Source organism: Zootermopsis nevadensis, unplaced genomic scaffold (assembly GCF_977971745.1).
Source record: "Zootermopsis nevadensis isolate Lab colony 2312 unplaced genomic scaffold, Znev_1.0 Znev_ptg000017l, whole genome shotgun sequence".
Classification (NCBI taxonomy): Eukaryota; Metazoa; Arthropoda; class Insecta; order Blattodea; family Termopsidae; genus Zootermopsis; species Zootermopsis nevadensis.
In genome coordinates, this window is record NW_028259149.1 from 3,226,541 (window position 1) to 3,240,015 (window position 13,475).

The following is a 13,475-nucleotide window of genomic DNA, read 5'->3' on the forward strand; positions in this document are numbered from 1 at the left end:
TAACTTACTGATCAACTAACAAACAAATTACCTAACTGACTAGCTAATTGTTTTCTCCGCCAGTAATATCTGCCCTGACCCATATCCCAACTTTACATCCTTAATATTTATTTTAATATTATTCTCCCATCTATGTCAAGGTCTACCCGATTGGTCTCTTCCTTTCAAGATCTCGAACGAGAATCTTTCTCGCATGTCTGATGTGTGCGTGCTACGTTTCACACCCATCTTATCCTCCTTGATATTATCGTGTGTGGAGTATACTATTAAAATGGTTCTTAAAACAAGATCTGAAGGACGTGGAGTGAATTAAACTGGCTCAGGTACGAAACAGTAGCGGGCTCTTGTGAGTACGGTAATGGAACTTCAGGTCCCATACAATGCATTGAATCTGACCAGCTAAGCGACAATCATCTTCGCAAAACTCTGTTTTCGTTTCGCACTTTCTAGTTTCTCGTTCTACCTGTCCCGTACTATTCTTAACCCTCTGACGCCGAAACTCGTACCGCAAAGAAAACACAGAACTTCGCCATTACGTAGATCAAAGAGAAACTGGTTAACGCTGTTTACACTGAGAATAATACTAAACCAATAAATACAAAACGCAGCATCCCTAAGTCTTAAAACAGATGGTATATATAGTTACCACTGGGCTTCAAGGAGTTAATGGACGTAATAATAGTTCTGCGTCCCTTTACCCTCTGTCGAACCCTGTTGAAGAGTTCGAGCTCTGGAGTACTGACTGAACAGCTGACTGAGATGTCGTGTTCTAAGTCTTCATCTTCAAGGGCGACGAAAGACAAAACCAATTAGAAAAACTTCAGGCCGATGTCTGCACAGAGTCGTTATCCATTTATTACGATTTTACGTCGTGAGGAGGGGAAGTTTGCGCGTGGAGGGTTGGCTGCCCTTCAAAATGGTAAATATATTTCCCACCTGCTTCAGTGATCAACAACTCTTCATTATGTATTTATGGCTTTCACATTATTCTCAAAGTAAACAGCGTAAACCAGTTTAATCTTTGTAACGGTGAAGTGCTGTGTTTTCTTTTCGGTACGGACGCGATTCTTAAATAGCGTAAGATTCGGCTTCGTTTTAATTTACCGCTCGTCACGTTCCTATTACAGCATAAGCCGTGTGCGACAGCTGGACAAATTGCCAGACCGTGTTTACAACAAGCGTAAAATGTCAACCTTTTAACCATTCGAAGAGAGAGAGAGAGAGAGAGAGAGAGAGAGAGAGAGAAAGAGGAAATTGGTGGGGGAGAAGTGAGAGACACTTCGATATCTGGGGGGGAGAAAGAGCATCTTATAGCTAGAAGGTCCCCAGGCAATGCCCGCTCGTCCTTCTGTTAAGGATAAAGTAAGAGTGAAGGCGTTAGTGTGATGATTGGCATAAAAGTTCAAAATTCCGCCTTTTATGCCAATGATCACACTAACGCCTTCACTCTTACTTTATCCTTAACAGAAGGACGAGCGGGCATTGCCTGGGGACCTTCTAGCTATAAGATGCTCTTTCTCCCCCCCAGATATCGAAGTGTCTCTCACTTCTCCCCCACCAATTTCCTCTTTCTCTCTCTCTCTCTCTCTCTTCGAATGGTTAAAAGGTTGACATTTTACGCTTGATGTAAACACGGTCTGGCAATTTGTCCAGCTGTCGCACACGGCTTATGCTGTAATAGGAACGTGACGAGCGGTAAATTAAAACGGGGATAATATCCCGAACGAAAAATCCCTTGGCACATATTGGACGGGGGGAGGTCGTATTCCTGGCACCGATGTGGATTTAATGACAAAGTCTCTGCATCGGCTGGAAACTGAAGTGAAATGGTTATTTACATTCGTACGCAGTCATTTTACTGACCGAACTAAAGCGGTTAAGAAGTTAGGTTTTCAAAATAAATTCAAATAAGCTTTTATCATATCGAGTTTTTCTCGAGCTACTTTTTAATAGCATCCCCCTTACTGCACTGCGTTTCGTTTGAGAGATATGTCGGTCGCAAGGATATCGTTACTTATATAATCAGATATAAATGAGATAAAGAAGTTAGTAAGACATAACCCTTCGTCAAGATTAAAATAACTTGAAAAAATACAATTTTATAACTAGAAGTACGTTAGAATCTGAAGGAAAGAGACCACTCGGAAGACTAAGGCATCGATGGAATTACAATATTAAAACGGATCTTAGGGAAATATTGTTGAAGGGTGAAAATTGAGTTCATCTGGCTGTGGATAGCAACCAGTGGCTGGCTCCAGTGAACACGGTAATGTAACTTCAGGAATACTTGCAAACTCGTTCTTGAGTGTCAGAAATGAGATTACAAGATTTGCAAGGAAATTATGTAACGCATTTATGAATAGCACAGTTGAATTTAAAGACGTAAATGACGTTAATAAACTGATAATTGTTTTTTCTTGTGTTAAAATAGTCTCGTTGAGTTTGAGTCTATGTTTACGACAATGGAATTATATTTTAATTATTGAATTGTCTCTACAGTTGTCTACACCCAGTTTATATATATTACAAAAACTGTTCTTCTTTCTAAACTTCAAACTGACTACCAATTTCCTACGTCTTGCTTGAGTGATTTTAAACAGTAAGTTCATATTCCGAAAGGAACACATTTTCAAAACTGCTGTAATAAAACGTTCTATTATTGCAGCGGACGTCTACACACTAATGTAAAAATGCCAAAGAAAGCAAAGTGTTGTAACAATGCAGCCGATAATTTAACAGATTTATACTACGCGACTTTTAAATACACCTAATTTCATAAGGGAAGAAATAATATAGTTCATTAGTGGACAAATAGCTTTGACAGAACAAACATTCTTGCATCAGTTACGAGATGTATACATTAAATCTCGAAACATTTAAAATAAAGTCACATACTTATATCACACCTTAACACAGTGAGAGAGTTCTTACTCACAGTTCAGAACGTGATGACCTCTGTCGTTGCTGAATGTGACAAATTGCGTTTGAATTTGGGTGCTACGATACCGTTTTCGTGGGGCACAAGCCGCGCACTTCTGTTGGCAGAACGGTGGTATAGCTGGGGGTGAAATGTTATTCGGGCCCATGCGCTGAACACAGGATCCGTACGCGGAGGCTTCTACCAGTATCAGTAAGGCAGTTGCCATGGTCACCGATCGATGCCAAGCACCACCCATCCGCCCACGTGCCTCGGTGTTTTCGTCCAGGGCAGAGGACTTCTTGCACCAAACTCCCACGCTGAGAATCATCAGTCAACCCTGTCAGAACACTAGTGTGATATATGTGCAATTACTCAGCTAAATTACGTTTATATATTTTACAAACAATGGACGAAATGCACCTGCCCACTCAAGGTAAATTATACAAAATATAAAGATTAATGAATGGTTATATGCTTTACCAGTGTAGTCTATAACACGCCAACAATAATCAAGTACTGTATTTGTTTCATTAAGGAAAAGAAATTTATTTATTGTTGCGCCACACAACAGTGTTTTAAAGTTCGAGAACAAAGTTTATACAACGTAAGATGAACGCAAAACTGTAATTCAGTTATTAATTTTTACTGCTTGTTAATTACATTCGTTTTATTTCTTACGTTTATACCTTGTTCCTGTCTTGCGCACAACTTGTTACGTCCATGATGTGACTTCCTTCGAGGGCTGGTCAAGATATTCCCCGTCGATGTTGGACTCGTGGCTTGCAGATACCAAGGTTTTTGAGGGGAAATACGTCAAAATCAACATTCTGACCCAACTTAATACCGTTCACATCCATTTGAATTGAGTCAACTTCAAATCCCACCAGTTTACGTTCTAAATCAAATATCTCCCCAATTTTTGCAGACATGGTGATATGCCCTTCTGGCACGATGCCCTCAATCTTTGCAATTTAAAACCTCTCATTTTTATTTGTATAAATCATTTTCACTTCATCTTTCCATCTCTTCAGTCCTGAAGATGGAGACAGCATGTTCCTAAATACGAGACCATGCAGTGTTACTATCCAGAAGCCAACGTCCGTGATAGCCCTAAATAAATTTAAGAGCCAGTGGAAAATTGAGAATTTACAGCACTTTATTAATTTTGGGAAAGGCTCAACAGTTTCACTGCACTTCAGTAATCACGTAGTGATGAATCCACCACCCTGATGATGGAATCATTAAGCTCCTCCGAAACAGTCCTATGAAGGTAAAGTACAGCGATTCTCGTATAAAAATGTCCTGGGACTGAACGGTTACCAAGTGGTAAAATATCCCTCCATTTTCCCACCTTAAGATCTTCCATAAATAGATATTTCACGAGTCCGAGACACTCGACTCTTAAAACCATCTCGTGGTTTAGTTAACAACACTATCAGATCACGGGATGATTAATGGATTATAAAGGATACGGAAGGAAGAGGTTGCGGCCTTCCCGGCATTTGTCTGGAGAGACTTAAGAAAACCACGAAAACCTCAGTTAGGAGTTTCTCGGGCGAGATCTGAACCTCGGATCTCCCGAATTTGAAGCAGGAGTTCAAACCACTCAGCCGCGATGTTTGGTTCGAACTGTCGCATCGGTCGAAGGAACATGCAGACAAGAGTCATAATCTTTTTATACAATATTTTAAAACAGCTTAAAAGTGACAAATCTAAAAAAAAGGAAAGAAAAGGGAAAGAAAAAAACACAACACACAGTAACATAAAAGGATAATATTTTATAAACCATAACAGTTCTAATGTACATAACGTATTGCAGGGTGGCAGAAGGTGGAACTATCAAAAAAAAAAGAACACTGTAGAAAAATACAGATCTCATAACCTCACTAATGTTTCAGAACTCGGGAACACTGAAAACTTAAGTATTAAATGTAAATAACAGTTCTCTAAAACTCGTCTTACACAATCAGCAAATTGCATAAACTCTAAAACAATAAACAAATATTTACGTCTCTAACCTGAATACGAAAGACTCGACACTGCTGAACGCGCGGGGCTCAACAAAACAGTAAAAAATTTCTGAAAAACATCAACAATTTTCATGCACCGAAAGTCATATCTAGGCTTCGTTTGGCATATTTCGGAATTCTTCTGATTACCGACGGCCTGTATCAAACATACAGCGTCAAGTAGGAACTATAAATTGCTAATTACACGTTCGAGTCAACAGAATTTTCACACGAACACATCTGATGACATCAAATTTGTATGATGTGACCCCAAAACTTTTATGGCGTTACTGCGTTCGCAGTTTCGAACATACGATGATTTATTTCCGTACAATATTTCGCACGCTAAGCTCCGTATGCATCAACGTAACAGCTGCTAAATTGTTTTATATTCTACAAAAATATGGTCTCAACAGATGATTATTTTTTAAGACCTTCATTATTACCGCACCAAATTTCATTTCAGATAATAAATTGTACAGTCTCCTGAAAATACTTTACGATCACCGCCTGCTTCTATAACGTTTTAGATGAAGGCTTATTTCTGAGAACGACATCAAAGATTTACTTTAAATTAATATGTCGTTGGGAAATGTAGTTATATTTTAAAAATAAAAATAATTTTTTTCAAAATAAGTATATATATGCTTGCATTGCTAGAAAACTCCCTTTATCCTGCTATTAACTTATTAAGTAAATTGTTCATGGCACTACTGCAAAAATATAAATTAATACCAAGGGGGAAAACACCCTCTGTTAGTCCAAAAATTGCAATTAAAAATTTGTATCTTCGTTAAAATTCAACCTAATAATTCTAGGAACGCAGTTAAATAACTTCTGGCAAGTCTGTCGTCGGGATTCAAGTCTTAGTTTTTATTAAGTCCCAAAATTGTTATCGAACAGTTCAACTCGATTAAGAAGTTGCCCGCAAACAAAAATGGCAAGTTCTATTTTCAAGACTATGAATTTTTCACAGCCACAAGTTCCTTCAGAAGTTTGCGTATCTCTTTCAGTTCCTCCGAGTTCTTCTCCACCATGTTCTGTAGGCGTCGATTTTCTTCTCTGACGGCATCGAGGACCGAGCAGCAAGGGGGTGGCTCCACAAGAATTGAAGGGGAGGATTCACAACTTAAGGCTTCCAGCTGATGGCAGAGACGAGTCTGTTCGCGTAACAGCGCGGCCATCTGAAACGAGAACAACGGCTGAAGATGGCTGGGCCATCTTCTGAGAAGTCGCGTCGTGTAGCCTCGTCTCAAAAGACATTTCTGCTATACAACGCCGTCAAACAAACACATATTCTTATTCCTCTTTTCTACCATCATTCTCTCTTCATATGGGCCAATGGCGATAATTAAACATGTATTCATGAATTTAGAACTTTCATTCTTTTTTTACAATCACTAACTTGCGAAAGACGTCGAGGACGATGGTCAGATCGTGTCATACCGAAGGAGCATTTTGATAATATCAGACCTCAACGTCACAAACAAGTGATAAACAGTCCACCAGTATGCAAAACATTTTATTTTTATTCGTTCATTTAATAAGTTTTCATCAAGTGCAAATATTATACGGGGTGAGTCAAAAGTATTTTACAAACTTTGTGTGCGTTTTCCAGGATAAAAAAATATGTTCTTATGAACATGGGGTCGCAAATGTTCCATTTTTGAAATAATAGCCAGAAATAATCTAAACACACTTAAATTGCAATCTGACCTGGCCAGTGATGCTGGCAGCTCGGTGAGGTGGCTGTTCTTCTAGAAGGTCTGCTACACGACGTAACTCAGCAGCAATCCTATCCCGCACCTCCCAAACAGCCTGAAGTTCCTTGCTTGCTTCAGCTACTTCATGGTTACCATTATGCTCACTGGCTTGCCCTCCCACCAGCTGACGACCGTAGGCCGCAAGACCTGCCCGCAATGCATCACCTTGCAGGCGCAACAGCTAAAGGACCACCAAGTAAAAGAGCGAAGCATGTTTCAATCTACAGCCCCGAAGTAAACCTTAAAAACCACATGGCATCAAAAACCGTAACACCAAAATCAACATCTTTACTGCTGTGAGAACTTCAAATCCTACGTGTTCTTACCTGCTGATCGGTGTGGCATGCAAAGTGTGATGAGTCCGTCCCCATAGAAATGTCCCAGCCCCTCTCCTGGAAAAATTAAGTCATCAGTAGTTGCATGTTTCTGCACAGGTTTAAAACCATTATTTTTCTATTGCACGCAGAAAAAAAGCAAATAGCATGTGTGTATGACCAAATAAGTACTTGTGCAAGATTCCGACTACAAGTTATACTATACTACACTTCAATAAAACAATATAATCAAGATGCTGAATCTCAAGGTCATTCATCCTGACCACTGACTTCCTGCCTGTACTTGCAGTCAACGTGATAAAAAATGCATCGTAGGGGAAATACACTGCCTGAAGCAATGCCAATTAATGTATATCACTAGAATACTAAACGGAAAATCCTGAGGAAAATTTTTGGCCCAACACAAGAAGCAGGTGAACGGAAGACAAAAACTAATCAGGAAATCTATAAATTATATAAAGACATATCATTGTCACAATTTATAAAAATCAAGAGACTTCAATGGGCAGGTCACCTGATTCAGACGGACGACATCCAAATTCCAAAGATGGTATTCAAAGGAAGTGTTGGAGGAAGATCAGTTGGAAGACCCAGGAACAGATGGGAGGATGCAGTTCAAACGGATGCCACACTGCTCCTGAGGATTAGAAATTGGAAGAAGGTAGCGGAGGATAGGACTGAATGGAAGAGGAGAATTGAGGAGGCCATGGACCATATACGGACTGGAGAGCCATAGAAGAAGACTAGAATACTAAAGAAACTTACTGCCAACTCTCCAACCAATTCACGCAGACCTGTTACCGAGTGTCTGGAAGCTGAAGCACCATCTGAAGAGCTTTTCCTTGTATTCCTACCACAAGGAACTGAACATGGTTTGAGATACTGAGCGGCACCTATGGAATCAATCGGGTGCTTGTTGTCACTGGCGTCCACATCCCTTAACCTACTCTCACGCTGTTCCATTACCTCCGGTCTGTACAGACCGCCGGCACACACGTCACTCAGACGCTTTTCATTGGCCCGGCCCAAACCCGACCTCTGGAGGCCGACGTGAATGACGCTCTCATCACTGCAGAAACTGAACATGTTGCTGACACTGCTCCAACTGCTACTTCGCATCATGTCGTCACTCGAAGCCAAACGTTCTAGGCGATGAGGAGCAGATTTAACTCGACGCACTCCGCCAAACCTCAAGCCATTCTTATGGTCAACGCTATGAAGTGACATGGTCCGATGATGTGCCAGCTCACTGTCATCATTAGTAGAGATAGACGGTTGGCGGTGTCGAGGAATATGACAACATAATAATGTTCTGATTAAGGAACTGTCTTGAGATACAGATGTAAAATTCTGTACTCCTGGGTTTATTGCACTTTTATTGGAATCAGAGAAACTGTAAGCAGTTGCTTCTACAGATTCACGCACCCCCCTAAAGCTTACGTTTGCTAAAGATCTTTGGCGTTCATGTAATACTGCACATGAACCGCTGAGGTCACTAACGTGTTCCATAACACAAGGCACGTTACACTTACATAACCAATCATTTGCACTACTGAGTTCTTGAAATAAATTGTTTGGCAAATTCTGCTGATTTATTGTGCTCGACCCAATTTCTCTTCTCCGTAAGCATTTTTCATTAGAACTAGTTAAGCTAAAATCAGTCGGACACTTCACAGTTTCCGACTTTTCATCACTGAGATTTGTCCTTACAACTAGCTCACTCTTTACGATATCACTTGATGCGTGGAAAGACACATCGGTTAGTTCGAGGTCACCTTGAGATATTAATTCACTAGCGACGCTAGGCATTTGCGTTCCTTTACTGCTTGTTCGACCTGACCCATCACGTTGACTAGATTCCAGGTTGGTAATAGTGGCATCTGTGTTGTGCCCATTTTGTCTCGACAAGTATATTTCAGAATCGCCATCCAGGAAGCCGCTGCTGTCTGACCATGCCCGTGATAGCACTGTCATACGACCCTCCTCTTCGCCAAAAGTGCAGATCTATATAGCAAAAAAAAAAATGTCCATCATTCTACGCGTGGTGTATACGGCTTTTCTTCGGAGCAGTACATCATAAAGCAGAAACCCACCTACAATTAAATTTATACTACTTATTAAATGAAGCCTCTGCTGCCCAACTCAAAATCCACTGAGTTTTCGCGTTACCAGCAAAATTAATTTATTTGCCTTTTATACTCTCCATTTCAGTACCTTAAGCATGGCACAGTAAAGAGTAAAAAAAATACACAAAAAAATCTGAATCCCTATTTCTGGAAACAAACTGTTTCAACAGCCCCCCCCCCCCCCCTATCTAAAATGATGTTAAAGAAATTTTAATTTCCAGCTAACTGTGATTTTATGGGAATATTTAGTGGTGAAAATCACACCAAAATTAAAAATTTCTTAGATTCATGTCTTGTCGCTTTTATGAATAAAATGAAAATAGCGTAAACACTTACCTCCTCCATTTCAAAAGAATCGCCTCTGTTATCCACACCGGATACCTGAAGCAGATCTGTATCTATACTCTCTGCATATTTAAGTTGGACTTCTGACTTGGTTTTTTCTTTTACAACATTTAAATTACTACATAATTCCTCAACATCGAGAGGCAAATCAGAGTTCTGTTCGTGTACGTCTTTCATCTTCTGACTTTTCTGCATGGGGTGTTCTGCGTCTGCATTCCTGACACAATGATCTTTACGCGACTCAAGTTCTCGATTTCTCAAATTTCTCAATGTTGCTGTTTCATCTGAGTCATATTCCTTTTCAGTGTTTTCTTTCACATCTTGAATGCTTTTTACAGCACCAGAGTCCAACGTTGATGCCCTCGTTTCCTCGTGCGGCACGTCCGATGTAATTTCAAGATTTTTCATTAATTCTGAGCTGTCCTTATCAGAAACCTCCAAAGGCTCCTCATCGTCTAAGATACGCTTCTGCCGTTTGAGGCTACCTCTACGAACCTGCAACAAGCTAATGACCTCTTTCTGAATTTGCAGCTGCTCCTCCAGCGTCTTAGCGCTTCTCTGAACACCAGTCGGACCTGAGAAATTATTCATGTCGCAGTCCTCTGCATTTCCCATACCATTTCCAGATTTATGATCAACATGATCAACTATGTCCACAGTTTCCATTTTGTCATAACGGCGGACTTGCCTATCAACGTTCGCTTTACGAGGCGTATCTTGGGATTCTCCACTTGCAGAAGCTGACAGTAGACTTGCTGATTTGTCAGACTTTATCTCCACATCTTCATCTATTGATTCATACCTCATTGGCCAATAGACTGAGAGAGGAATGTCTGGACTTGAATGGACGTTGCTAAAATGTTTTGTGACCGTACTTAATCCACCATCTTTCTCTTCTTCACTTGGTTGTTTCGCTACAAGTTCTTGAGTACACTGATGTCTGACGCCCAAATAAATGTCGGAAGAGGAATTTATGGGCGAGAGGACTGCTTCTGATTCCCAACTGCTCAGGCTGGTAGACGACATACGTTTGCTAACAACCGGATACAAAGGATAAACCTTCTGTGTCACAACTTTCTCGGAAACAGGATCCTGCGACGAATTAAGGGAAGAGAAATAAGTAGACCTGGGCGTAGATGCTGTTGGATGATCAATAAAAACTTGGTGTCTGGGCTGAATTCCAAAGTCGTTGCCGCGATCATCGGTATCGCTGTCACTATCAATGCTGGTAAAGCTGAGGCTAGTGGCAGTGGACAAAACAGAATCCTTGTGTAATAGTGGTTTTGGTTTTGGCGAGATGTTCGGGGTCGGACTTGTAGCGGACACGGGGTCCAGTTCGATGAGGTCGCCGTCACAACCAAAGGTGTAGCTTCGGTGGCCGATGATCATGCGTTTCCGGGGAACTTCGGGAGACTTGCTGCCTTGGTTGTCCAAAAAGCGTCTGTTGTCAGGTGTCAGTACACTCTGTTGTTGCTGCTGCCTATACATGTGAAAAGCATAACTAGTGTCAGCCCAAGCGTCATTCATGCCCATTTTTCTTAATCTAACCTAAGTCATCAAGGTTTTAACAAATGATAACACTACAAAAGCTTATGTACCTTGCATTACACGGAAGGGCACCAAGCACCGTGGTACGAGTCAGGACACGACGAGCCGCTCGTGAGAACTTGTTTGAGGTAGCAGGGAGAGAAGGCGGTGGAGGTATGGAGTTACCAGTTGCTGGTGCTGATACCACTGAACCAGGTGGGATGTTCTCTCGTTCATGTTCACGCAGCTTCTCCATTATCTTTGCCACAATCACAGATGGAGGAGTATGCGATGAGCCTGCATAAGAAATCGGTACTGTGTTAGTCAGTCACACGACATCCTGGTAAGACAAACGATGCAGGTTTTTCTAGGCACATACTTCAAGTACCAACAAATAATAATCATCATCCGACAATTCGACCTCTGGATGGAAGGTCATTTAAACAAAGAATTTATAATTGAAACAGAATATAAGAAAGAAATTCTATAAACACTTTTTTACAATATGACGGCACAAAAATGATGAACCAATCTTTCTTCAGATAAATATGAAAAGTTAATTAATGAAAATTACATTATATTACAATAACTCACAAATTAACCAAGTTTCTGACAGTCCTCTGGTCTCTCAATAAATAAATTTCTCTCTTTCAAATTAAACTTGTGCTTTTTACAATATGAACTATTCAATTTGTTCTCAAGTGAACAACAAACACATTTCCACTCTATTTCTAATTAAAACATTAGACATCAACATACTATAAATTAAAACATGCACTGAATATATCACATGATTTCATTCTGAACTGCATGCAGCTAAAAGAAAATTACTTGCAGGAAAATAACAATAAATTCAAAAAAAAAAAAAATATATTCAATTTTTACGATATCTCTAATGAGATAATTCTGCATCTTCTTCGGTATTTGGTAAATTTCTATTTCCATTTACACTCGACCTAGTCACTCTTTAACCTAACTCCATGGACCAGAGCCCTTGTGAAGCTAACAGTTGCCCAGCTAATCAAGAAATTTATATTTTACGGACCAGCAAAAGGTGGGTTTATGGAAACCTGCCAGTAGACCTATCCTGAGCCAGAATAATCCAGCCCACACCCTCCTATCCATCCTCAAAATTCAGTAACCCAATGCAGAAGGGGTGGCTCGGTACACAGCGCAACATCCCAGAATACGGCGGACTTCATATCTGCTGCTGGGAAAGGTTTGTTAAAATTCAGTGGGAAATTACTTCTTTTATATCTTCATCTCTTCCCTTTCACCTCTTTTCCTATATTTCCTGTAAAAGCATTTCTAAACCTAATTGTCGCAAGAGTCGCAAAACACAAAATTTTGCCATCTGGCGTCGTTACTGAGAACTTGGTCAGTCATGCATAACACAAACACATTCAAAAACAGTTTAATTATGAAGTAACATTTTATGATAGTAAACATAAATTTCCAACAAATTAAATTTGTGCTCAGCTAAATACTACAAATGGGTTACACTGTAATTCATGCCGTTAATGCCGACTGACATCAAATCACAACGCACACACATAGAAGACACTTACTTAAATTCCTGGGTCTCTAGCAAAACCTGAAAAGTGACAATCTAAATTCTAAAGAAATTACATAAAAGCAATAACCTTGACTGAACAACAGTATGTTTAAAAAAATTCGTGTTCAAATGCAGTGAGACGTGTGTAAAATGAGGGAGGGTGGGGAATATATGGAAGAGTTAGCGGAGTACATTCATACATCATTTGTACATTAACTGTAGCCAAGTGCAGAGTGATTTCCCATTACTTTGTCACATTGAAGTGAAAAATGAGGAAATGAGTTAAATGAATAAACAAAATAATACCTCCCTTACAAATGTATCTAAAATAATATATTATAATATTAAGTGCAGTATGGTGAGAATACATACAGACTCTTTAATGAAATTTCAGAATTAATGTACAAATTTATTAAAGCACTACGGTATGACTCATTAAAATAATCCTCATTAAGAACTTCAAAAATATAATTATAATTTAACACCTTGTCATGGTGGTGGGGTTCGAGTACCTCAGTGACCCCAAGAGCTACTGGTAGGGCCTCCCTAGCCAGATTAATCGAGGGGGAGAGGCCAGACTAAGACAAGTACCCTGGTCCTCCAGGTTGGGGGTTGGTCGCAAGGCTAACAACCTTGCACCGTAAAAAGGAAGATGTTTCGAAACCTCGATCAAAGCTTTCAACAGATGGACCTAACAGAGGACCGAATGGAAGAGGAGAATTGAGGAGGCCATGGACCGAACACGGACCGGAGAGCCATAGAAGAAGAAGAAGAATTATAATTTAAGATGACAAGAAATGAATATATCTTGATGGCAGTGAATCTGTAAAATATTCATTAACTTTGGAGAGAAGACTGCAGTGTAACGGCTCAGTTTCCAGCGACTGAGAACATT

General features: G+C 40.1%; 1 protein-coding gene across 1 annotated transcript in view; it reads right to left on the minus strand.

The window, feature by feature from the left end:
- Nucleotides 1–4,678: 4,678 nt before the first annotated feature.
- The window catches only part of olf186-M (Ki-ras-induced actin-interacting protein-IP3R-interacting domain olf186-M), a 42,536-nt gene continuing 33,739 nt past the window's right edge, over nt 4,679–13,475 (minus strand). The window contains exons 7-12 of the mRNA XM_087350112.1: nt 11,097–11,322; nt 9,490–10,978; nt 7,793–9,031; nt 7,019–7,084; nt 6,646–6,873; nt 4,679–6,113 (exon numbers count right to left, since the gene is read on the minus strand). Of these exons, the coding sequence (XP_087206238.1) occupies nt 5,889–6,113; nt 6,646–6,873; nt 7,019–7,084; nt 7,793–9,031; nt 9,490–10,978; nt 11,097–11,322 (3,473 nt within the window). The 3' untranslated portion in view covers nt 4,679–5,888. The remainder of the gene's footprint in view (nt 6,114–6,645; nt 6,874–7,018; nt 7,085–7,792; nt 9,032–9,489; nt 10,979–11,096; nt 11,323–13,475) is intronic.